Raw genomic sequence first — 27,379 nt, 5'->3', positions numbered from 1 at the left:
CTTGCATGTAGGAAATAAAAAAATCTCGTATAGCAACCACTTCTTTTTTTGGGAAAAGTCAATTTAATAATAATTGCAGGGCAGCAGCGTTCGTGTTGATAATCATAATGTACAGCACAGTCGAGCTCTGTGTAACTGTATATTACATTATTATGGTAAACACAATATATTTTAATTAACCGTAATAATAATTCATGATAATAATAGTTGTAATGATAATAATAAGGCTAGCTACAGCATGATCTCCCGCATAAAGAGATCACCCGATCCAACTGTACACTTTTACAACGTACTTCATAATAATAATCTAATTACATTAATTATAATTAGGTAATTATTACAATTTCAACCTAATTAAAAGAATGTTTTGCGACACGTAGGAGGGACCGCACGTCTTGACTTTTCGAGAAATTAATGCAAGAGTCTCCATCGTTCATGTTGCCCCGTTTCTTTTGTTCACGATAATTGTACACGCTACTTTGCGTCAAAAATTTGGAAAATCGTCTATATACATTGATTTCTCGAAAACGAAGGTATCATTTTTTTCTTTTAAAAAGTTCTTTTCCATTCTTTTTTTTTTCATTTTCTCTCTTTTTCAAGTATAAAGGCACTGTACACGTAAACATACAATATACTATAGAAGAGCGCTATAGGCGGTCCAGATGGATACTATTTTTTAAACAGTTAAAACGTGTCCGTTTAAAAATATCGATACGATCTTCTTTCATTTGTTTCTTGTTTGTTCCTTTTATTTCCTTTTTTTTTCTCGTTTTATTCTTCTCATTGTTACGATGCTACGCACTTAAAATAGGGAGCGGTTTCCTTCGATTCTAGCTGCATTGGTCAACGCTATATCTTCTTCGACGCTATATATCTTAAACATTAAGGAAAAATATAGATGACTATTATATCAGAATGTGCAGAACTCACGGTAACTATTTGGGAGGAAATAATTGGTCAATGCGATCAGAAGTTAAGAAAACGCTCCGGTTTAAAGGTGGGATTTGTTTATCACAATTTGGCAGTGAACGTTCTCACGTTTAAAATACAGTTTTACAAGTTTTTTAAGCTACGTGAATCGTTATCATCATCATCTTCTTTTCTTTCCCTTTTTCTTTCTTTCTTTCTTTCTGCTATGGTTTGCTACTTTTCACTTTACAGACATTACAGAATTCGAAAATATTACTTTTTCCCCGCTATTGTTCAGAAAAAATAAATCTTCTTTTTTATGCCTGTTCGTTAACATTCCAACCATTCCGTAAGCATAGAACTCAAACTCTTCGTACACTGTTTAGCGAAAATATGTTTCAATGTGTGTGCTCCTTAATTTTCTGGTCTGTCTTCTTTCATTTTCTTCTGCTTTTCAAAGTACGCAATTTTTTATGTGCGCCACTTTTCTGCATTTCAAGTAATTGTTCAAGATAACGAATTCAAGGGGATCTCTCGATTACTTCTGCTCCTGATAATTATATATGGCGTTTGTGCGCAATACTAAATTGCATAATATTTCTCTAAAAAATCACCAATGTCACGATTATTCCTCGAGTAGTCAGTATCAAAATACAAGACTTTGAAAAATCTGCAATAAGTGCAGAATAAACAATTAAGTGATTATTACAAGAATGTACTTAATATACAATTCTGCCCTCATGTTTTTCTACTGTTCTCCGTTTAAAAAAAAAATCAGATATTTACAATTACTTACAATTCCATTAAATGATAAGTTAATACAACTACTGCTCGAGTTCTTTCTGGCTTTCCCTCTCAGATTTAATTCATAATTCATTAGACAGATGTATCGATACACCATTTAAATTTGATTAAACGGAAAAGAAACTATTTAGTATGTCAAGATGTATATATATATACATATATATATATATATATATAAAATCATATATATTGACTAGTGAATGTAAACTTCCTAAGAACCAATAATTATAACTAAAACAAAAATGGTATTTGAAAGCTTACATTAACTGGTCGACTATTTCGAGTAATACACTTTATCCGATCTAATATTTCTTTGTATTTCTTTTCGCTAACTTAAGATATGACATTCTTGCAGGTTGTCATAAAAATCTAGTACATTAAAAAAAGGAATTTTCTTTTTTAGATAAATAACATCTAGCCTTCCTTATTATGTGATGTTTAAAGTAACGATATATTTTAAATTACTATTATTGCAATTCTAACAATAAAGTGCTACTAGAAGTAATACTGCCAATTGTTCAAAGTTGTTATACCAGATTTTCAAATCATCCTGCATAATTCCAGCATACTTTTACGAAATATCCAAAAGGGAAAATTGAAGAGAAACCCATCTAAAGAAAAAGATTTTTTCTTATTTCGATCACGTGCCTTTTACGTTCAAAGACATTTACTGCCGTCAGGGTTTACCAATATTTAGCCGCAACTTTCCGCTTTTATCCTTTACAAATTATTTCATTTGAATTTCATAAAATTACTTTCCACTCCATTACAAGTATTTCATTTGCAGGTAAAAAGATACACCTGTGATTGCTAAGAAAAGTACACTTTTCTCAATGTCTTCTTATCTTAAGTCATGTTGTGTATGCAGTTTACCTACGAACGAAACTTCATGCTATTCGAAGGATCTAAAACTTTCTAAAATATTAAAGTAACTGCTAACAAACTTGAGCTGCCAGTGCTGTGAACCATTTGTAATAAAACCATCGTTAAACAACGCAATCTCAATACATGTTTTTGATAAAATTTTAACATATATATATACATATACTTAAGTATAATAGTTATATATATACTTAAGTATATAAGTAATTATTCTAAACCTTTGAATCATTTGCAATGTAGCATCATTAGATATTGTATATATTTATTATAATGTATTGAGTAAATTTGTTCAGTATTGCCGATTAACATTCATTGACACATAATAAATGAAAAAAAGAATGAGAAAAAATAATAGAACCCAAATCATATATATATATATATATATAACAACTCGAATTAAATAGTACAATGTCAAGTAATTTCTATACAATGTCGCACACTTTCAGAGAAAATCATCTTTTCAATTTCGAATACGAACTGGTTTAGATTATCCATGGGTCACAGCAAAACAGGCTTAGCGATGCACGACGGGACCGCTTTCAGTTTGTTCGTTATTAACTATCGAAGCTCTTGAGCCATTCTGTTTCGATTCATTTCACGTTACCTAATCTTATTTTTTACATTAAATATATTTATACATAATTTAATTAATCGTTAATCAAAGTTGTCAAGTCAGTTCGAAATATTGGCAGAATTCATTGTCATGTACTGCCAATATTACATGCATTGAGATCATTTGAGTGCATGGATTAAAATACTCTTGGACACGAGCTTTTTCAACCCGGAAAATCTTCATTAATAATCATCGACAGAGCGGGTTAATACATCAGGAAACTAGCATATACCATCGCTGTAAATGATGTAGAAATACACATATATACATGTGCAAATGTATATATATGTATACACATATATTGCAATCGAATGGTGCAACATTGAAATTGGTCGCGCGTATAAAAGAAATGCGGTTATCCTTCGTGATTAACTAACTCGGCGGAACTAGTATTTCCTAGGATTTTCAAAAATACATCGTTCTTCGATGATCTTATTACGACCTGTACTATCTACCATTTTTTGCTTTTTTTTTCTCCATTTTCTCTCTCTTTCTCTCCCTCTCTCTCATGCGTTTGTGAAAATACATCTTTTCGGCGTAACGAGAATTGCATTATTTATACACTTGTGGTAGGTAAGAGTTTTTCTTTTTTTTTTTTTGTTTTCTGGCACGTACATTTGGCGTTACTAGACACCAATGTGAATTGACGAGACTGAGTTGAAGGTACGCTTCTCCTTTGCTTTAAGATACGATTAACTCATTGTTAGACAGGCAGCGTTTCCCAACTTTTTTCTTAACGTTGATCTGATTTTGTATTCCGTCCTTAAGTTCGTTAAAATTGTACTAATATTCTATAATTGTTACCTTAAATAATAATTAAAATAAGCCATTAGACTATAGCATTCTATCTTTCATGTACCGAATAGGTTGTATAAATTGATGGAAGATTTTCTATAATTAAAAATCATTTGAAACAAATACATTTACAATTAATAAATATTCTTTATCATTGACTTGTTTATGGTAGAAAAATTCAAATGATTTCAGCACATGATTTCCGATATTTAGAATGTCACACGTTTCTCTTTTTATTCTGTTTATGAAAATAAACAAAAAATAAATTGAAAAACGCCGTTTTATGAGCTGATCGCAGCATGTTATCGTCCCCTTGTCCTAAAAACGGAGGTTGGTTTATCTTAGAAATTATTATTATAAACAGTATCTTTTACTGTACAAATGTTTTAGAGCCGCTATTTTTTGCTTGACACAATGATTGATTTATTTAAAGCACGATATTCGTCACGAATGCCACTGTACTGTTAACACTTTTTTGCAAAATTATTTGAATTTGCTGCAAAATGTTTAATAATTATTTCCTTAATAAATCTCAATCAGATGCTGATTTCATTGTCTTGGAGTTTGGTATAATAACATAATCGTTGCTGCGATTTAAAAAATCGAATCGTCGTTGACAGCAGGACATTCGAAACTGTGCTAATATTCCTATGAATTTCATAAAAATCAATAATCGTTTCAATTCGCTTGTATACAAAAATGTACAAGTATGTTTTTTGAGCAGCTTGGTGATACTTTACAATTCTATCTTAATTCATAATAATAGTTAACGACAGACAGCTTATCCCTCATCATTGTGGACTGTTACAGTGTAATCCTTTAATATATTCACGATTGGCAGTGAACAATTCCGTGATGTTTCTCGATTATATGACAATTTTTTCCAACTTTTCTTCTTGTTATTCGTAAAAATTTCGAAACATGTAATTTATGAACGATATTAAAAAAAAAACGAGATTCTCTATTGTTTGTGACAAAAATGAATATTGTATGCTTGTTTTGTAGTTACTTGCGATGATATAAAACTGATAAGGAACACGGTCAAGTTTGATAACTGTCAAGCATTTCTTATTGCAAAGCTTATGCACATTATCATGGTTGTGCCATTAAAGGATTACAAATGGTAATATTGAGTAATTTATAAGTAAAACGCAGTCTTCTTTCGTTTACTTAATTTCGATTTTCTATACCCGAGAGCTAGAGCAGTGTTTCGCAGATTTTATATCAATTCAATATAAAATTTTCCGAATATACGTCTCAATTTTTATATGTAGTCAGTGCTAATTAATTCTAAAAAAATTTGAAATTTTCAATTGCTTCATATACAACATGTATTGTGCGTATCTTAAAAATAGCATGGAAATAGATGTTCGACTTATGTAGTTTAACGTACAAAATTTTCTGCTCTTCTTCATTTTTTTATAGTAGCTCCCAGGTACTTAAATAATGCTTATTATAAAGATTCTTTTTAAACACAGATACTGTACTATCTAAGTCACTGTAAAGTGCCTAGGAAGTCCAGATATCTGTGTTGCATGTATTCTCAGGAGGATTGGCTAGACTGAATTGATGAGGGAGTTGTTAGAGAAGTGTGTAAAGTAAATCCGTCATAAACGTCCATTAAATCTCGCATTCTGTATTCTTCTAAGCAAACAAACCCTTCTAAGGATGGGGACTGTTTTCGTGCACAATCCATACAATGTACGACGTGTCGTTTCTCCTGTTCTCTTATGAACAAGATGTTAAACACTTCAATCTGGAAGAAAAGCAAAATTTATAATATTAATCAGTACTTATTAAGTTGCTTCAATATTTAAATTGGTTGTATCATGTTCACCTTTATTTTAAGGAAAACATAAGTAAAAACTATGAGTTAATATTATTTAAAATTATCTTACCTCGCATTGTCCGCAGTAATGCGATGCTTCGTTTTTTCCTCGTCCATGAAACCGAACTTCCACATTTTTACTTTTCACAAACTCTAATATTAAGCAACACTGTCTCATTGTCCTTAATAGGCAATTTTTAATTAGTTCAAACAATCTGGGATCTGACACTTTGATATTTCTTGCTAAGTTCCAAGATAAGTGTACCATTGGTACAATAGATTTGAACGACTGCAGTTTATTCCACTCATATCGTTCAATTGCCAGTTGATATTGTCGAGCAGTCAAAGGACCCACGTTCCATGCGATGTTGTTACACCATCCAACAGCTTGAACCCAGTGCACACAACCTAAAGAAATAATAAAATTCTTTTCTCTTAGTTACTTTATAATGAAAATATCTTTACCTTGTTTATTTTTTCATGAAACAAAGTAGTTTATTTTAATGGAACTTTAATTAATTAATTTTAGTTTCTATAATATTTTTTTATTATTAAAGATGAATTATTTAATATGATTAACATATAGATACTTTGAACTTGATTTGATATCAATGGGATAAAAATGATGAAAAAGAGTTTGATTTCACTTGTACTTTTTTCCAAATTATAGATTACTATGCAATCTATTTAATTAGTGTTAAGCAATTTATAATTATTTGTAATTTGCTTACCTGCATTAACCCAGACAAGATCTCCTGGTCTTTGTAAAAACCTATACACAGGAATGTTTTCATCATATAGGTCCTCTAAAGAAGGCCACCAACTACCATGAAGGTAATTGATATTATTCCGCTCACAAAGAGAGCAAATTACACCCCAGTATGCATCAGGCACTGCAAACCACTCGCAATCTCCTGGTCCAATATTGATATTAATAGAACAAAAATTGTTGTTTTCCTGGTGGCCAGGTGTTCTACTACCTGGCACCTATAAAAGCAAATAAAGATGCTTTTTAGGGAAATGTTTCATCATTTAATAAAATGGTTATAAGAGTTTCTTCATATCTAACTTGCAACAATGATTATGAAAATATCGAAGAATATAACGATATCTTATGTTTACATAAATATATCTACAGTCTAAAATATTATTTAACAATAGTTATGAAAAACAAATTTAAATAAATGTTATAGGTACCTTCATATATAATTGGACAGTATTCATGCCTAAAATAACGTGTCCGACATGACTGAGCATATTTCCAGCCGATACGACTCTAGCAAACGCTGGTAATTTCATCAGCTCGTTGAGCTGCGTTTTCCACTTTCTCTCGTCTGATAAATCTACATTGGTCCCAAATCGCAACATCTTTGAACCCGGTCGACCCGCCAATCCAAACGCGTTTTTCTTCCTTCTGACAGCTCCAGTGCTATCTTTCGAGTCTGAATCAGATAGATTCGAGGTATGTATACCTTGAGCCTTTTCCTTTTCCTCCTTCAAACTTTCTTGAAAACTCGATGCCTGGTATTGTGCATATTTCGCGATGGTCGTATGACTTCTATGACTGATACAACCCCAAACTTTCCTTCCCATTACAGGGTCCCAGTTCTCATCGCTAGTTTGCTGCATTTGCGTTCTCACCTCGATACCATGATCTGGATTCGCCTCTACCAAAGTTTTTGTCGAAAAAAGACCAAGGTCCAGCTTCAAAGCAGCTGCCAGGCCACGGATCACAGCTATCGGATGTTTTAGACAAAACTCTTGAAGTTGAGGACTGAATGCATCCTTCTTATTCTCTAAATAAACGCTAGGAGTGGGGGGTAGGAGTTGTTCCTTAGTTAGCCTCTGACTTGGAGGATCAGGCGGCGTGGGTGGAGGTGAACGATCGCTAAGTATGGAGCAATTCGGTACACCCTTCAATCCCTGACCTTTGCACGCCTCTACGATAGTTTTGGAATCCATATCTATACTAAGTTCTTGTTCAGGTTGCGATTCGCACAAGCTTTCCAATTTCAGCACAGGTTCGATCCGAGCGATCGATTCAATTTTATTTGTACTTGACGTTGCCTCGCACTTCACCGTCTCAACTGCTGGAGTTGACGTCTTTGTATTGCTCTTTTCGTACGCTTCGAGCTTTGACGTGGCCGACAGTTGAGTATCCTCTACCTTTTCTAGTTTCACTTCTTTGATCTTATCTGCGTTCTCCTCAAGGTTCGACGGTGAAAACGGACCTGAACTTAGCGTACCATTGTTTATAATACTCGGCGCCTCTTCCTTCACGTCTAAATCTTCTGATCCGAAATGCTTCAACAGATCCTCCGCCAATGACGTCGCTATATCCTTCTGGGATAGCAGAGCCTGTAACTCCTGATCTGTCACACCTAGATCTTTATTTCCTGCTGAGCCTTCTGGATAATTGCTCGTTGTGGACGATATTTGAGTATAACCCTGGGCAGTGAATTGGTTAGGCTGGTATTGGTTGTATTGGTTGGATGTCAATTGTCTCTGAGGGTAGTTTGGATCAGAGGCAGATTTGTAAGGCATTCCTGGCGTCTGGCTGTTCCCAGTCGCTGCCGTGTTGTAACCGACATTGGAGTCTGAGAATCCTGTTTGTAATGCAACAGTTCCACCTTGCTGCAACTGTAACAGAGAGAGATTAATTAAAATATAATATAATGTAGTATTGGGCGAAAGTAATTAAGTAGGTCTAAGGCCTGAGTAATTAAGAAGGTTTATTTGACCATGGAACATGTGCGTGCCAGACATATAGTATAATATCGGGAAAAACTCTGGGTAATTAAGAGGCCTACTTGGTAAGGTAGCCGTTAGTGAGTTAACAGTTTTTAGTGTTGCCAGTGGGCTTTAGTATTGCCAGAGAGTTAATTTAAACGTTATCATATCGCTTCATAAGTTATGACTTTTTATAAAACATGCTTAATATATACTTTTCGGTATTTACTTCTAGCTTGCTTTTTTTCCTAAGAAAAAATTGTATTCTCCTGTCTACCGCGGGCGGTTAATTTGACCGGTCGATAAAATATTTTATTTACTCTTCAAATAAATACAATCAGTATAAAGAAAAGGTTATCTTAAGGTTAGATGACAAACAAAATCAGTAATAACAAATAATAACAACTGTTACGCTTGTAGTCTTGTCATAAACTATAATCCATTCCTCGATCAAAATGGTCACCAGGTGTTAAAACATATCAACTCAGGCCCATAATAATCCTAAGGAACCGCCATAAAATTTAGCATTTTTTATGGTCGATTGTTACAAATATTTTAAAATGCCCGATGGTATAGTTTGGAAGGAAATAGATGCAAGTTGCAAACCTGGCAGGACATCGGTTTATAATATTTTTAGGGATATGCTAAACAGTAACTATCAACAAGTTCCGATTCATTACTACAAAAAACTTGTCAAGTAAAATATTGGATGAATAAGAAGATGAATAAGATTGTATGAAGTTCTGCTATAAAATATGAAATAGGATTATTTAACAGCTAGATGACAAGGTGATTCATAAATGTATATAAAACAAAAGGTATAGTACCGGTTGCTGAGGTATTCCATAGTTCTTGATCACACCAGGTTGTCCTAGTTGCGTATGATTGTAGCCTGTAGTAGGATAACCTGGTTGTCCAGGTCGTAACCCCCTTTGAACAGCTTGCTGTTGTTGTAACCTAATTTGTTGTTGGTGTTGTTGCATGCATCGGTACTGTTGCTGTAACTGGGCAAGCAAACCCTGTTGTTGTGCCGTTAAACTTCCATGATTTTGTTGAAGAAACTGTAACATCTGTAGTTGCTGAGATGTGAGGTAAAATGGCGGTGGTCTTTGCTGAGAGCCTGGAGAGATTGGTTCTTCCCCTGGCTGAAAGTACAATTTATTTCATCAGTTAAGACAATCAAACAAGTATTTTGTTTTTACTGTATGAGTGTATATAACAATGTATGTGTTTTAATATCTAAAAGCATTGTTTTATTAAACTGTATCTTAAGTTTTATTTCTAGTGAACTTCGCTTTACCATAGCTTTTTTAATTTTAAAATTTTTGTCACTTATAGTATCATTACTACTGACTAAAAGATTTACCTTAAATCTTTTTGTATTAAGATTCTGTCCTTGTCCTTGAGGATAAGGAGGTGGTGGTCCAGCTGGTGTAGCGCCATACTTATAACCCGGTCCAGTGGGTGGCTGTTGCTGTTGTTGCTGTCTGCTGGACATCTCAGCACTAATTGGTAAGTTCCAAGCCTCTTCTATAGACGGCAGCTGCCGTCTCCTTAAAAACAGAAACATGACATATTAACAAGATCAATGTTTACATATACACGTTTCTTTTGATAATCGTCCGGTGTTGTGAACGAACCTTCTAAAAAAAAATCTTTCGTGTTCTCCGCTCCTTTTTTCTCTTATTTTTCTGTGATTAACTCGCGTGGGCAAAATAAAATTGCATTTTATCTGCAACACGTTCGCACGTGAAGAGTTCCAAATGTTTCTGTGTAGGTTGAGATTGAAGAAGTAAAAACTATCGTTTTACATAATTTCCAAAATTTTTATTTTTGCAAATAATGAATTTTTGATTAGAATTGAACAGAATCTTGTAGATCCTAAATCCTTGAACATCAAAAACTTATTATTTTTCATTTATTTGATTAAATTATAGTTTTATAACTGTAGATGACACAAAAAAAAAGAAAGTGAAGGCATTTTGAAGATCTCAAAATCACCACTATTTGTTTTACACAGATCTGTATAATTCCTATACACCAATTGAGTCATACATTATCTTTATTCTCCACAAGAAAGGTATTAAGACATGCGTAGTTGAAAGTGAATCTTTTTCAAAAATTGTATTGAAAAAAAAAAATATATATATATATATATACACACATTCGCGCGCGCTTGGACACATACACATATATGATTCTTGAATTTTACACTTATCAGCATTGAAATAACTTCACTCATCCTTTAAGTAACTCCAAGCAATTTCTTCACACCTAAGATAAGATATCAAAAAGGTGAGATGTATCAGAAAATGATAATATTAAAACTGTCTGATTATCATAATACAGTAACACCTTGTCTATCTAAACTAATCATCATATCTTCCGCTCAGATAATTGAATAACTTTGTTTTCATATGTTGTTACCTATTTATTCTGACTGAATATATGATAAATTAAAATATTGGATCATCTCATAAGTAATTCTTCATATTTGATTAAAATGATGGCAAAATAGTAAGAACGTAAAATTAAGAGAGAATACATCATTGATTAGCGATACATACCTCTGGTATACATATGTATCACAGTAAACTGTATTACTTATGAGATGATCTAATATCAATTGCACTATAATATTTTGATTTACATAGTGGTTCTCTGCGAGGTATCTATTATCCTAACGCATTAGCTTTACTTTGAGAAAGCAACGTATAAATTACTTTGTTCATATTTTTCAATAATATTACTTGGTCCTCGGTAGTTTAATCAATTGCTCTGATAATCGAGGTCCTACTGTGAATGCAAAAGTCTAAAATTAATCAAAATTTGTGAAACACGATAGAGGTAACTTACTTGGTGGTGGTGGTGACGGATGGCATTGGTGCTTGGCTTAGGTGACTTTGCAGAAAGTTGATCCGCTGTTGTAGCGATGGGTTCATCGGGGTGTTACCTCCTGACTTAGCGCCACCCAGGCCCGCCAATGAGCCCGTGCAATTCGGTGTGTTGTTATTACCCCTGTATAAACGAAAATGATTGTCTTGTCATTATTCTATATTTTATCTTTCATGGACAGGTAAGCTTTCAGTCTCTCCCTCCTCTTTATCATCCCTCTTCTTTTATTTTCTCTTTTGCTTTCTTTTTTCTCCTTCTTTTCCTTTTTTTTTCTCTTTTTTGAAACGCTGACCTGTCCTCGACTTACTCATTCTTCTCGTAACATGTAATGCGTGATACGCCATTCAGCAGGGCGCTCATTATGCAGCGTAAAAACTATAGAAGAGGTATAGATAATGAATACATGAATAAAGTGGAAAAAATTGCGGAGAGACTAGCGAGATTCGAAATATCCAAAGTATGATCCTTATTACAACATTCAGTGGACCAAGTAAATCTCTTCTTATATCCAATTTGTTGAAATTAAGTTTGCGAAGATACGAATTTATATAAAATCCTGCGATCTACTTATAAAGTAAAATTTGACCAAGTTTCTCTATAAATGTAACGAGTAGGCGTCTTGCAACACGCGTAACCGGCTTTACGTAAAAAATGGGCAGGGATCTTGGAGCAGTTAGCGATCGATGGAAGATCGATTGTCTCATCTTTTATTTCAACTGAGAAAACGTACATTGATAATACAGTGACGATGACGCCGTATAATGAAGTTATAAAACTTAAGGGGCCAATGTACAGCGAGATATTTGCATAGAGAAGTTGGCCGAAATCGGATTTCGAAAAGTTTGACAAAGGTTTAGAATTAAATTTGTGACATAAGGAAGCTAAATGCACGAGCAACTATGTACCACTGTTGTTCACATTCATACGATGATCTTACGATAAAAATGCACTTTCTCAAATTTAATCTCACTTTGAGTCGATCCTAACAGATTTTTATCCATATGCGTTTCATTTGAACATTTGAAAAAATGGTATTTAGAAAATCGTGACGAAATTGGCTTGACAATTGCGAAAGCGCGTTAATTGCTTATTTAATTAAAATTAAAAAATGTTGAACTCCGATTATAAGGACATTTTGATGCATACATTTACCGTGCTTTTATAAGCTCTTTTTTGTTCGCATGAATCTAATGACGCGTTTATTTTTAATTCGATAGAGATCAGTGACTTTTTCTAATGACATATGAACGATGTAGGGAATTAATTTCAATCAACTTTTCGATATAAATATTCCACTGTACACAGGATATTTAAAGATACGATTTGTTCCAGTGATACGAGATACCCAGTATAGATAATCAAATAATTTATTCATAATTTATTCGATACATTAATACGCTTTCATCGATTATAACATTTCATTAAGAAACAAAGAATAAATCCCTCGCATTAAATCAAATATGTTCTAACGAATTTCTCTCTACTTAACACTTAGCCAATCGAATAGGGAGATCTCCCCTCTGTGAAGAACATCGCTGCGTGACCGAACAGGGAGATCTCCCTTTTTGACATTTGCAACGCGTTTTCTTTTTTTCTTTTTTGCTATTATCAGTTATTATTTATCTGGTATTGTTCCCAATTAATTGCGCCACTTTTTCTGTTTCTATTAAGTACAGTATATAATAAAATACAATTAAAATTAATTAAAAAGTTACATCATCAGTTATGACTAAATAAAGTTATAATCGAACGATACCACATCATGTAAAAAAATATTAAAACGCATTATGAATTTTTAATTTCACGTTCCAGTCGTGTTATTTATCTTTAGTTATCTTTAATGTTTTTAATGTTACATATATTTTTTATACTTTTAATATATACTTTTAATTTGATGTTTTCTATAAACAATGTGTGAAATTGTTAAACGAAATCATTACCGCAAAATATAATTGACCACTTAAATATTTTTTACACTTTTTTGTTTTTTAAGCAGTGAGCATTAGTATACCTCACTGTAGCGCGCGCGGTTGGCTAAATGTTAAAGTAATTCTCCTTCTACTCCTTCCCTAAAAATGAAACTGACATATTCTTATTAATTATAGTAAGATAAATATTTCATATAAAAGGAACTGCGATCTCTCGTCATTAGCAGGTAAAGTAAGAAAATCTCTCTCTTCCTAAATATCTTACAAGAAATCTCGAATAAATTATCGAATAAATTGACGTACACTATATAGTCATATGAAGCAACTGTTTCTCGTTAAAACGAAATATAGTAGAAAACATGTCAAAATCTAGTTTCGTAGGAAATGTACAAAGTCGATTAACAACTAACAGTTGTAACAATGAAGCTGACAGTAAAGATTTTACACGTACATCACTGTTTTTGGATATTGCACAGCACAGATGTGTTTTAGCCAAACCATTGTTAGCCAACAACATCTCACCAACTCTTAAAGGACCACAAGAACAAAATTTCGCTCCATGTGAATTGTAATATTACGCCGTTTCAAACGACGTTTTTCAACAAATAAAAAGGCGTAACGAAGCGAAATTTCGCTCGCGACAGCGTCAGCTTATCCATCTTATTTAACGATAAAGATTTTAACGGCTAATGTAACGTGAACGTTTTAGCGTGTTGGGCCGACAATTTACTTTACCTGGATGCGTTGACGTAACAAGCTAGTGCGTCTTTCGGTTGACTAACGCTTTCGTACAGAATGCCCAGATTAGTCCACGCAGCTGAGTGTGATTTGTCTAACTGTACAGCGCATATATAGGCTTGTAAAGCGTCCATAGGTTGATTCTGCTGTTGATATAGAACGCCTATGCTGCACCACGTGTCGGCGTTCCCTTCTGACTTTTCCACGGAATTTCTGCAATCGACGATGGTTCGTAAGTGACCTGGATTCGTTAAAGCATCGAAGCGGGTGGATGACATTGTTTCGTGTCGCGTGGTTCATCCACTGTCCACGATAGTCGATCTAACATGGGGGCATAAAATTGCTGGAATTTAATACCGGCGCGTTTAACCGATGAAATCGAACGGACGGTCATTTCTCAAGGAATTGCCTACGTTCTTGCGTTGAAGTTAATCCAGCTTAAACGTCGATAAAACGAAAAAGCTACCAAACAGAGGCGAATTAGTCGGTGTTGCCTGGAGAGGCTAAGAGGCTTAAGCGCGTGGCTGATACATCGGTGCAATAATTCCAAGATTCACGCTCTTCGCGTATCATAAGGACGACGTACGTTACCTGTAAGCGATAAATGCATCGTGAACTTTTCCAGAAGCGGCGAGGCAACGTCCCAGCAGGTAAAGGCTTTGCCCGCTCTTCGGTTCCGCCTCGATGGACTTTTGCAGACAGTGTATAGCGATTGCTTGCTTCTGCTGTCTCGTTATACCAAGCACCGTGCAGTCAACCACGTGGTACATCCATCCTGCAACGAAAAATCAATGTTCGAACGTTATCATCGCGTAGGTCGCGCGACAGAGGGAAGAAACGCGTTGGTAGAAGTTGATCTCTCGTTGTTCGTTTTAGCGTCGTTTGTAATTATGTACTATGAACTAATATTTGCCACCGGAAAGGTGTGTCACGGTAGCGTGCAAGAGTCTTGAGCCACCGTTCGAACTGAAAGTGTCTAATTCTTACGGACGAATACAGAGATACTTGATATTGTTTTACGTCTGTCGTCGTTTGTTGAGAATTCAATTTGTTAAAGTTACTTCTTGTCAGTACAGTTTATGCGACTTTGTTTGGCTGCGCCAGTAGCGAAAACTTCTTCAGGGATTTCGTTAATTAGCTTCTGAATAAATTTATTTTCTACTGTTTCTGCTATTTCGAGCAACTTCTTTATGTCGTTGATTTATCTCTCTCTCTGTTCTTGCGACTCGTTTTAAACCGTTCTGTGCGTGTTTTAAACGACATATTAAATAATCCAGCACGCTATTCGTTATAAATTATTTCTAGAAATATTGTGAACTAGGAAAAAGTTCAAGCAAATGGTACGTTGAAAGCAACGTGTACAAGATTCGTTTCTATCTCGCACTACAATGTGGAAATATTTCTTCAAACTATAACCAGTCATCGTTATGAAATCATCATTGTACATACTCTTGCCACTGCTCGTTACAATTAGAATAGTTACAAGCATTCGTGTGCTTTGCTATAATTCGTGTCACGAGGTCGTGAAATTAATCGGTAACGAGATTATCTCGTGTCTGGTGCGGTGACAAGCGAATTGACAGAATACGAGGAGATAAGGACTTGAAATCTCGTATCGACGCGGCTGGACCGAGTCTTATCTCTTTTCATAAGCATTCCGAGTTTCCCCGCGAATAGAAGAAATTGCATGAAAATTAGCGCGAATACTTTCTTTCGCTTCGAGTTATTTCTCAAACACATAAGCATACGTACAAACTATTATTCTACTTAACTATTCTAATTTGTTCTGTTATTCCATATAACTATTTCTTCCAAACAAATATCCTCGTATTTAACGAAAGCTCGTGGGAGGAATATCACGCTAGTTGACTTTACAAGGAAATAGACGTTGAATAATTTTTCAGTCGGTTCACTGCCTTCTTTGGTAACTTCGTTTGCTTGTCTCTGCCTATACTAAGCCAACGTGGAATTCCCTCCAGCCGGTCCAATATCTTCTACGATCTTCTATGGGGCACTTCAAAAGCATCTTTACAGCGGATACACTTCACGAACGACGAACTCGGCAGAATTGTAGATCGATGGATGTTTGGCGGCGCGTTAAGCCAGCAGATCCAAGGTGTTGCCTCGAAATATGCGATAGAAGGAACTGCAAGTTCGAAGGAAAGCGAGATTGGGAATCGCGTGTGGACGATGATGCGGTGCGTGCGAATGAAAACGAAGAGGAGGGACCGAAGTACCGTTCCTCTCCCTGCTGAGTTTCCTGAGAATTTTGGACGCGTTGTGCTGGCTCGAAGCTAGACGAGTACCGAACTGAATAGATTTTCGCAGGTATAACCTAGGGTAGCCACTTTTACCCCACTCTCCCTTCGAGGCGGTCTCGAATTACAACCCTCTATAAACATAGGCGTAGAAGCGATTGTACGCGGTCTCTGTCTTGGGAAAATAGTTCAAACGTCCCTGAGCATGTAAGCAGCGTTTTATCGTATGCGATGAACACTACTGAGAAGCCGGGGATTTTTAAAACTCGCGAATATGGGCGTGCGTATTGGGAAAATCGCGTTCACAGGAAAAATTACAGAGTTTATCGGATTTGACTGTTTTTGGGAACATTCGGAATTCTTCCACGCGCGGAGGATATTCTTCGAATTACTTTGACCCATTTTACCGGAATTTTATACGAAATTACCTTCTCCTGTTTATCTCTGGAAAGTAATTCGAACAATCTTATGAATAATCGCGCTTTTTCTAGGTAACAGGCAGAATTGTACGAGAATTAGCGGAGACTCTTTTGCGTTTGATAGTATAATTTCTTTAAGAAACTACGCTTTTGCTAAGAAACTACAAATTGCTAACGCGCGGTTCGTTTCATGGCAAACATGATACGAATGTTAAATATCTTGGAGATATACAGGATTTGTTCCATGTCTGAGAAAAGTTGCTCAAGAGTCAATAGAGATATTTTTTACTTGTTGCTTGAATCGAATCATGCGAGCGTTTCCTTGTACCAAATATATAATACATTGCTATACATATGTTGCTGGACGTGTGTTTGAGTAGGTACACGATACACGCGTGTATCTGTGTACGCTGTATTCTTAAAGGCAGCTGTTAGAGTTGTAACGGTAAGCCTTTATTTCTCAGCTCCTTCATTCATTATTATCTGCTGCGCGTAGGTCTGCGTCAGCTACGATGATGTACGTCGTGAATGGAATAGAATTTTCCGAACAAGATTCTAGATTTTCCCAGGATTGCGATTCGTTCTATGATTCTATACCTGTTCCTGCAAACAGATTTCGTCGAAATTAATTTTATCTTTTAATACTACTACGATTGCTCCATTGGCGGTAAATTGTACTATCACCGCGTACAGTTGAGTTTCAAAGTCTGTTAATTTCACGTGGTAAAATAACGCTGTTGTATCGTAGCTAATACGATAACAATGTTCGCTATGTACGTCACGGATTTCTATCAGAAGATACTTTCAGGATACGCAGCTGAGATTTGAGAAGACTCCCTCGTAATAATTCGTGCGAGACATACGTATAAAAAATAGAGATCACATGAAAATGATTTTCTGTAATATCTATACTTGTTTATATATATTTTTACATTCAGCGTTATATGTACGAAAATATCAATAACTTATAATATCGTCATTTGTCATTTTTATTAATAGAAAGATGATACTCGAACGTAGATAAATTCATTTGTCGAGCGAAACACTCAGGTTTTGTTAACGAAACGTTGATAAATCTTCCCTTAAGGAAACGATTGAGATTTATGTTAACAAAATTATAAATCTCCATTAATCGTTCTCATGTATCGTCGATCGAGATCACGTTTCCATGTCCGCGACGAAAATGACCAGACACCGCTTCCAAACGCTAGGTCTTAATTATCATAGCGATTCAATGTGGCTGAGCAGCGCGTATTATACCTTGCAAATTAAATACGTGCCGTGGGAAAACGAGAGTTTCGCAACAAGTAGTTACACAATCATAGAACGCGATGCTAAACGCACGGCGATTCTAAATGGAATTAAGTCGGTCGGTTCATAAACCACCCGGCGAAATTAAAGCGTCTACTGTGCTCTAATTGTCGCTCGCCGTCCATTCATCCATTCAGTTCTGTGTTTTCGTTTCTTCTACCCGGTTACACAATGGATCGCGATATTTCATTTTCACGGTTCTTTTTTCTTCTTTATTATCTATTCGTTTCACGGTCTTCGTACGTTCCGTGTTTCTTCGTTTTTGCCATTGCTACGCTTTTAACGCCAACTTTACGAGGAAATATTATTCGGTTCTCTTTCACCAGTAGATAAATTTATAAAATATTTTTAGTAGATCGTAAATTTAGTTATCGTTGGTGGGATTTTCCCGTGCATTTTTCTCTTGAAATTCGCTTGATACAATTGATACGATGAATACACCTGATACGATTCATTCCGTTTCATTCGTGTATCGATCTCTTTACAAACGAATTTATTATGCAACTCGTTTTTTTATTTGTTCGAGAAACATGATGTGATTTATCTGTTTATCGAGAATTCTTCATCCTTCTCACTTCTGCTTGTTTATGTAACATATATTCAGAGACGTTTAAACGAGATATTCGATTAAACAGAGATTAACACTAGGACTATCACACCAGTCAAATTGATTGATTTTACAATTTTATTATAAAATTCCTATTTTGTTTTTTATCTGTTCGAACTGAAAATAATTTTGTATCAAAGTTACTTATACCAATACCAGTGAAAATGACTGGTACTTGTCAAAGTGTAAAAGGGTGCTGCAATGTGTTTATCGAACCCCAATTAACCAGTTTCCTCGTTTTGTACAATTTGCCACACGTTTTTCAAATTTTTATCGCGTATCATTCGATATGACGATATCAGTTATCAGGAAAATTCCGAATCGATCGCTAGATGCCAACACTAGAAATACCACAGCTAAATTAATTGGTTCTACAATTTTATAAATGTGTCAACCCTCCTTTAAGGATCATAGTCCCCGATGGATCAATAATACCAAAAATGTACTACGTAACATGGAATTCCTGTAAGAAAGTAATAAATCAATAAATATAAAAATATTCTATCATTAGGTATTTTTTAAAGACCAGTCATTTTCATTGGTTTTGGTAGAAATAGCTTCGTGTTAACTATCGGTGGTACGTACGTGATCGTATCTAAACGTACATGAAATTTACATATCGATATCTCGGCATTCTGTTAACACGTTCGTCGTCACGTCGCACATATCCATGCGACGGGTATACTTCCGTGGGGGCTCCGTCACCAAACGATGGTGACGCTCTTCTTATTCGAGTTAATTAATTAAATATACGATATTATATATAGGATATACAACATAAAATATTAAAAACACATTATATCATACGTTTTATTAATTTATATTCTGGATAATATATTACATTATCCTATATCGTATGGTATTCGTTAAAACATTCCAAACACATTTGGGGTGATTTTGGGCACTTCGAAAAATAGTTAGACTCCGTTATCACTACTCTCCTCACCTTCAAATATATTTTCACGCTGTTTACCGAACATTTTGAGGATGAAAAAATCACCGATGTACGTCTCGCAAGTATGCTTCTCGACTAAATGAAAGATCCGAGATATCTGCCGTGAGATCCCTCGGAATACTCTAGCTGGATAGCTTATCGCTTTCTCCATTCCAGGAATAAATAATCTTTTCTTTATAATGAATCGAAGGCGATAAACAATGAATCGAAAGTCATAAACGATGAATTCCTGCTTGTCGCTGTATTTACGTTCTGCGTACCGTCGGATTTGGGCCCCGCAGGAAACTTAGCCGAATCACGTTGGGGACGAACGTGTTAAATCGAGTATTTAATCCCCTTTTTATAAGGGTTTTATCCTTATTAATATTCCACCGGATTTTTAATATTAATTTTCAATATATATCGCTGGTGCGATCAATATTGAAGTGGTATTAATAACAATATTGTAATCCGTTCGAAATTCGTATCGAATGGAGGTCAGCCAAATTAAAGCGACTGTATATTACGTTGTAATTATCGTCCTCGATTCCAGCCATTCAACTTACAATTAGTTGTAAACGAATATTTACGTAACGGTACTAACTAATTCATCTAAACGAATTTCACATGTAATTTATAGCTCTCGTAATTGCTCATAAAAGTTCAACTTCTGAATTTTTCATTGGAGAGCCTACCACTAATCCTTACAGTCTCGAATATTTTTCAATATTTTCTAAAATCTTCCAACATTCCATTTTCCATCTTCCAGTCTTTATCTTTCCAGTGTCGATTCGCAAATCTCTGAAATGTAAAAGAAGAGGAAGCAGCTGAGACCAGAAGCGGAATACGAAGTACGAAAGAGCCTTAGAAAATAAATTTAACGCTGGAGTATTCCTGTTGCTCGTGAACCTACTTGGAATTATAAAAAGGTGAGATTTAATAAATGCAAACAGTCGTAAAACTTCCAATTGACTGCACATAATTTGCAACATAATTATTTGGATATAATAATCGTCTACTGCGACAAAGGTGTCGTATATCTTCGAGAAAGTCAGCGTCCTGGTTCTGGTATTTTATTGACCGATCATTGTCCTTGCGAATAGAAACGTCGCTATAAAAGTGTCTTCTCTTGAGCCCCTGCCTTCGTTTTTTCAGGTATTTTTATTCCTAAGACGCTTGAAATATCCAACCATCGTCGATCCTTCATTTTCGCAGCGCTGTGTGCGTTGGTCGCGTGTCAAATTTGACGGAATGGCGAAACATCGATCAAACGGAAAGACGAATAATTCGTTGCGCTCTTCGTCGTTCGCGTGCATTCGCGGCGATTCTCTCCTCCGGAGGCTATCGCGTTACGTTCGTACGTCGAAGTCGGAGAGTTTGGAAAAACTTGCTCTACGAATGGAACCTTCGAACGATGGGATGTTCGAGCGGAAAAGCGCGTGAAATTGACTCGAGGGGAGGGACACGATACGTGAAAGGCGTTTAAAAGGCGCGTTTCTCAGTTCCTTAAATTGCGAATCGACGATTTTGAAGTTCTGTCAACACGGAGGACCAGTTTATGGCACGGACGAGAGGAAAAAATCGCGGCTGAAGGAGAAAAGGAAAAGAAGGAAGAAAAAGAAGCAACGTGTATCGAACCGGTCCCAACGTGGACACGCGAGAAGCCGTAAACAGGTTGTAAAAGAGTCCTGTACCCTTTGGAACCCGTAAAGGCTCGCACGGACACGTCCACGTAATTTAGTCGAGTGACGCGAGTCGCCACTTACTGCTAAATTAAGCGCTTTAGTGCGTAAAAAGTGTCCGGTATCGGTACGATCGAGTTGCAGATCTGATCAACCGGAAAGGTCTAGAAATTTGCATCCAGCGCCCTAAGTCACTTTTCATCGAACCACTCGGGCCAAAATTTCGGTGTTCGAGCACGGCGAGTTAATAAATCGCTCGCCAATCGACTAGATTGACACTTTGTGCACCGTACGGTCTGACAAGCGTATAGCCTGAATCGCCGCGTATTTTTGCAGCGTTTGAAAAGATTGAAAAGATCGCTGGAAAGGTTCGTTCCGATTTACAATTTCCATTCGATATACGTTTATCGAATTAAATAGCCAGCGTTTTGCTGTGCAGTCCGCAACGTGTTCACGGACGTGTTCTTAACGCGAACTTCGACTCTGCTACGTTTCTCGGGGATGAAAACGATCGGGAAGAAAAAACACGGTCGACGTTGCGTTTAAGTTTGACACAAGTTTACGTTTCATATAAGACATAAAAGATATAACTTAGAAAACACGAAGATGGCACCCCGCTGGGGGTAGCCACCCACATGCTATATTTATTTCATTTTATCTTTTTATTTACCAATGAGATATAACACTTTACCAAATGTCCTTCAGGACAAATTGTAAAAATCAAAATAAAATAAAAAAGAAATAGTTTATGTTTGGTCGATTGTAAACATTGTAATTATCGAGGATTGATTTGTCGCGGAAGCCTACAGGCTTTTGGCGGAGCTTTGGCTGGCGCTAAACTTCACTAGACTCGATTATGGTATATTATTATCGGTAAACATACGGCGATTATGGTATTGTATCGTACAAAATGCTTAGGTTCGTTTTGTAAATTTCCAGGCTACGCCATCGTAACCGCGAATTCTCACGTGAGTTATCGACCTGTTCCATCGTGCGGGAGAAAGCGCAGCAAATACTTGGAATTCCGGCTTTCCTTGAAATCTCGCGTATCGCCCGCTACTCGCTCGTGCTTCCGGATTCTTTTCCTTGCCTTCTTTATTCCCCGTCTTTGTTTCGCTTCGTGTGTAATAAACGCGTTAAGAAGCGAGGAAGGAAGAGACGCGAGGTCGAGCTCGTCACGAAGGCATTTAAATTATCGGGGCGGGATATCGGCTTCGTCTTCGAAGCGTAATTTCCAGATGTCGGAGCCGCGTGCCGATGTAATGGCATTTTATTGCGCCCCTGATGACGTTCGCGTTTTTCGCCGTTCGATCCAGGCCGCGATCTTACGTACGAATTCGCCTTTTATCCAGATTCGTCCGCGTTATTATTAATAAATTTCAGATACTCAGGTTTCTTTCATCGCTATACTCGTACGACTATCGTCGTAGATATTAAGATACCTTTTATTCGTATGTCGTTGATCGTTTCGCTTGTCACATATTTTATCTTTTATTCTTCACTTCGGTATTTATCCAATGGGAATCAGAGATACCAAACTAACCATACGATCTGACCATCGAGAGTTGCGCACGTCGATACAAAAATTAACGAAAGACGAATGTACGATAAATTTGCTCTATCGCGGCTCTAGGTTCGCGATACGAACGAAATCAGAAGGAAGACCGATGATTTCAAACGGCACGAAAATCAAGGATAGCAAGATTGAATTGAAAATCGAGTCTCGCGAAATGAAATTAAGGAGTTGATAAAATACCCTGCTGATCGGTTTAGCTTGCAGAAGACTCACACGCGTGTGCGTACGTTTTCAAAAATCGTTTCCCTTTATACATACGTGTGCATTTGCTCGCGCTAAGGTAACACCAACACCAACCTGAACACCAGTCCCGGTCAAACGACCGGCTTCAGAAATTTAATGTAATTAGACAATATAAGAATTTACATAAAGTTGGGCGAACAAACAAAGGTACGATTTTAAATGAAATTTCACTCAATTTTTGAATTTTCATTAATATAGGAATTTACATAAAATTAGACGACCGAAAGAAAGAACAACGAGCGTACGATGTTAAATTAAATTTTAAAACCGGTGTAACACTGTGCTAACATCGTAACACAGTGTTAACATTCTCCAGACGGTATTCCTTTCGACGCAAAATCTACCTTCCTCGTGCGAAATTTAGCTGCCTCTATGCGCTTTTTTCTTCTCAGGCCCGAAATATTTTTCAAATCTTCTTTTGCTCACCCCTCCTCCCACCGGGCAACCTAATAATTCGGAGGTTGGTCATCGGAACGGTGAAAGCGAGAGTCGTTCTCCCCTCGATGGGTCGAGCAAGGATCCTCGCCGTTTCCTTTGAGGCGTTTCTATTCAGCCCTCTTTGCTCCTCTGCGCAGCCTACCGCTTTGCCGAGGGATTTGCAACGCGCAAGTAGGTCAGCACGACGTGCAGCTTGACCTGTATAATGTTTCGGTTCTACCTGCCGTGTCACGTAGCACGTACCACCTCATTAAACGGCAGTCGAGCACGCTCGCAACACACATTTCACGATCCGGCTGCGGAGAGAATTCGGCCTTAATGCATCGGCACTTTGAATATATTTCAACCTTTCTTCTTCGCCTCTTGCGTCCTTTCCCCGGTTTTCATCGGAAAATGGACTATCGTCAAAGGCAGACGGTCGTGCGGACGGACGTTACATCGGTTGGAAAATTTCGAGCATGGCCTTGTTCTATTGGGTTGGCAACTAAGTGATTGCGGATTTTGTCATTAGGTTGTAATGACATAGGTCGCAATCGCTTAGTTGCCAAGCCGATATTTTGCACGAAAATCTTTTCTCCGTTTGTTTATTTAAGAAACAAGAATAACATAAGCGTAACTTTTATTCTGCGATTAATCAGTTAGGAGTTCGTTGAAACTTTGGAAGGCGTGCAGACTAAAACTTGTGGCAGAAGGTAAACGACGAGTATACTCGTCGAACACGGAGTATTTGTGTTTGTTGTAATGTAGAATTAAGTTGTAAATAAACGATGAAATACTTGATCGGGAAGATGTAAATCGATAAACGGAATATTAAAAGCAACAGAAGATAGAACGCAAACACGCGACTCAAATTGAAATTGAACGGTGCTCGAAGAGGATTTGCCGGTTAAACGCTCGTCTAGTAACCGGGCTACGATTCCGTAATTCCACGAGTCGGTGGTCTTCGTCGGCTTAACAACCGCTTTAATCCGCGCTGTACCGAGTTAATAACGCGGCTACGAAAGATATAGCGGACGTTGAGCGTGTGCGCGGTGAACGCGTCGCGACGCATCCACGGATCCTCGCCGAAGACGGTTCACCGAGCCAGAATCGAAATTTGGCAGTTCGCCAGGGAGACGCGATCGCAAAATAACGGAAAACAGGAACGCGAGAAAATTAGCCTCGAACGGGAGAAAACGTGACCAATTGATGCAAATAAAAAGAGGAACGAGAAGGAGGAGGAGCAAGGAAAGATAAGTTGGGAAAGGCTGACGGGGTAGAGAGGTTCCCACAATCTCGTCTCCTTATCGAATTCGATTCTCTCTCTCTCTCTCTTTTGATCTCTCCTCTCTCTGTCGCTCTTCCAGCTTTCTTCTCTCGCTCGAATACGCACCCTCTCCCTTGTCCCCACTCTGCTGCCAGCGTTCGCTGCCCCATCTCATCGCCAGGCCACCCCAACCCGGAATAAATCAATACACGTGTCTGCTACTTGCTCGTACACTCGGCTCGGCCCTTAAGCCGAATCGTCGCGAGGAGCTGACAGCTGGCGAGGAGAAAAACGATTCGCGTGCTGGTGATTTTGCGTGGGTATAAAAGGGTTGTAGGGTTAATTACCTTGGCGGAGCACGAGGTTGGCATTTTTGACTGGCGGCATTCGTGTACGGTAGCTACGAAACGTTTTTCTACGTGGTACCATTATTTTCCAATAAAGGGTCTTTTTTTCTTTTTTTTCAATCGAACGTTCTTTTATCGAACGTTCATAGTCGCTACGAGAGTAGCGCTATAACGATACGTTTAATATGCTCGGAGTTAATCAATTGCTCTATATTCGCTACCGTAGGTACAATGGCATGGCGATACTTTTTTGTTCTAACGGTAAATTCAACGGCAGTCGTTAACGTTTATTATTTATAGTTAAGAATGGTTGTGACTCACCTAATTGACGACAAATGTCGGCCTTCAGATGAGAAGGCAGAATCTTTTCCTTGAGTAATGCCTCGTAATGCTCCTTGGCAAGGCGATATTTCCCTTGTACCTCGTACAAATGGGCTATGTGAAATTTTACTGCAACAATGGAAAAGAAAGACATCGGTTTAATGTCGAGTACGTGGGATACGTGTAACGATACGTAGAGCTCGTAATCACCGATTATTTCGCGTTAGACGCGTTATTGTCAAATTACGCTACGAATTGTTGATACGAATTTGCAAACTTAACGAAGAATATGCTTGATAAAATATTCGTTGGAAAGAGAAAGAACGGACAGGACGATTCGAAGCAATAATAATACCGTATCGTGTATTTGCAATTTAATCACTTGCGTATAATAATTCATCGATACTCGCACACTTTGTTATTACCGGTAGAATACGAAAACTATGAATAATTAATTAATTCTTTGTACAGCTGCATTTATCAACTATGTAATAGCCTGCTTGGCTTTGCAACGTTATGGTGGAAATTTGAATATGTTAAACAAGAGACACGGTGTTTACACAAATTGCATATTATTGATTATACGTCATAATTACAACAAATATACATGTTGAATGAAAAACGCGATAATTGCACGTTCTGTTTCCATTATGATTTCAATTAGTACACTCGAAAGCTGACATCTCTGATGAGAATTTATTTTTAAATTAATATTCGAATAAAATAAAAAACGGGTATACACGTGTATATAATATAACGTTTTCCAATAATTACAAATCAAATTTCCTTGATTAAAGTAACACAAAGCGTAGAGCAATGACACTTACATTAAAATTTCAATCTTTCAACGATTCGTCGGTTTTCTATATTTTCGTTTCCGTATTTTAATTCCAAGTTGCATTCCTCCCTTTGATCTAACTATAGTATGCAAATACGTACTATCGTTTAGATCGTTGGCAGACACCAAACTGACTCGAAATCTCAATGGGTCGTTGCTTTTATGTTCGCCTCATTTCATAAACACAACTTCGCTCGGCTGAAGAACCAATTTCTCGGTAAACGGAAATGATTCCCCGTGTGCATGAGATCGTGGTAATCGTTTGAATCGTGAATCACTCTTCCGTATGACTCAATTTGAATATTTTATCATCGCTCTTTAATTAGTCTATTAAACTCGTTAAGCGTATGATTAATAACGTTAATTATTATTGTCCGTAATGTCCATTAACTTGCACGCTCAGCCATTAAGAATGAAAAAGCTTGTTATTATTCTTGCGCCATCTTCTCAATGGTGAAATATAGTCGCAGGTGAAATATTAATTCGCTGCCATAATATTTCGAACAGTAACACGCTGTTGAACGATTAGAATCGATCGCCTACAAGAATCAAGTTCTCTCATAACATTCAACAGCTCGTATCCGTGGCTTCGTTATTTTTACTCTCTACACTAAATTTAAACTTCAAACAGCAGGACAGAGACCCAGTCGAGTCCCGGTTGACTCATTGCTGGTTCTTGGTAATTCGAAGTGATGCTACGCTGCGAGATGAAACACCGACAGGGAAAACTGACGGAGATTCCCGTTAGCGCTTAGGATTTAACGTTCTGTTCCACTTCTGCTGCTTGATAAATCGTTACGTAGAATCCAGTCACTACGTAGCCCGTACGTACATGTACCATTGATATTTAATATTTAATCGACGATTGGAAATTTATTCCTAGTAGCTAGCGCAGCTACAGTCACAGCTTGACCATTTAACAAACACGATGTTCGGTGTCGAACGGTAAATTCCAACTGCGTTGCAAATACTGCAACTTTAAAAGCTACGAACGTACGTACGTACGTGTCAATCGAAAACCAACAATTCCAATCTCG

General features: G+C 36.9%; 1 protein-coding gene across 8 annotated transcripts in view; it reads right to left on the bottom strand.

Annotated features, from left to right (window-relative positions):
* Positions 1–768: 768 nt before the first annotated feature.
* The window catches only part of LOC132908901 (histone demethylase UTY), a 154,136-nt gene continuing 127,525 nt past the window's right edge, over positions 769–27,379 (bottom strand). For 6 of the 8 annotated variants that reach the window (XM_060963322.1, XM_060963326.1, XM_060963324.1 and 3 more), the window contains 10 exons: positions 25,505–25,633; positions 14,714–14,897; positions 14,120–14,335; positions 11,418–11,579; positions 9,928–10,114; positions 9,389–9,706; positions 7,029–8,471; positions 6,563–6,818; positions 5,902–6,239; positions 769–5,759 (listed from right to left, as the gene is read on the bottom strand). In XM_060963322.1, the coding sequence (XP_060819305.1) occupies positions 5,547–5,759; positions 5,902–6,239; positions 6,563–6,818; positions 7,029–8,471; positions 9,389–9,706; positions 9,928–10,114; positions 11,418–11,579; positions 14,120–14,335; positions 14,714–14,897; positions 25,505–25,633 (3,446 nt within the window). In that variant the 3' untranslated portion in view covers positions 769–5,546. Of the gene's footprint in view, positions 5,760–5,901; positions 6,240–6,562; positions 6,819–7,028; positions 8,472–9,388; positions 9,707–9,927; positions 10,115–11,417; positions 11,580–14,119; positions 14,336–14,713; positions 14,898–25,504; positions 25,634–26,331; positions 26,463–27,379 lie in introns of those variants that run through there. The other 2 variants (XM_060963330.1, XM_060963323.1) reach the window with 2 other exon arrangements.

Source organism: Bombus pascuorum, chromosome 7, assembly GCF_905332965.1.
Source record: "Bombus pascuorum chromosome 7, iyBomPasc1.1, whole genome shotgun sequence".
NCBI lineage: Eukaryota > Metazoa > Arthropoda > Insecta > Hymenoptera > Apidae > Bombus > Bombus pascuorum.
Note: the sequence above shows the minus strand (reverse complement) of the source record. Positions and strands in the feature narration are given on the sequence as shown.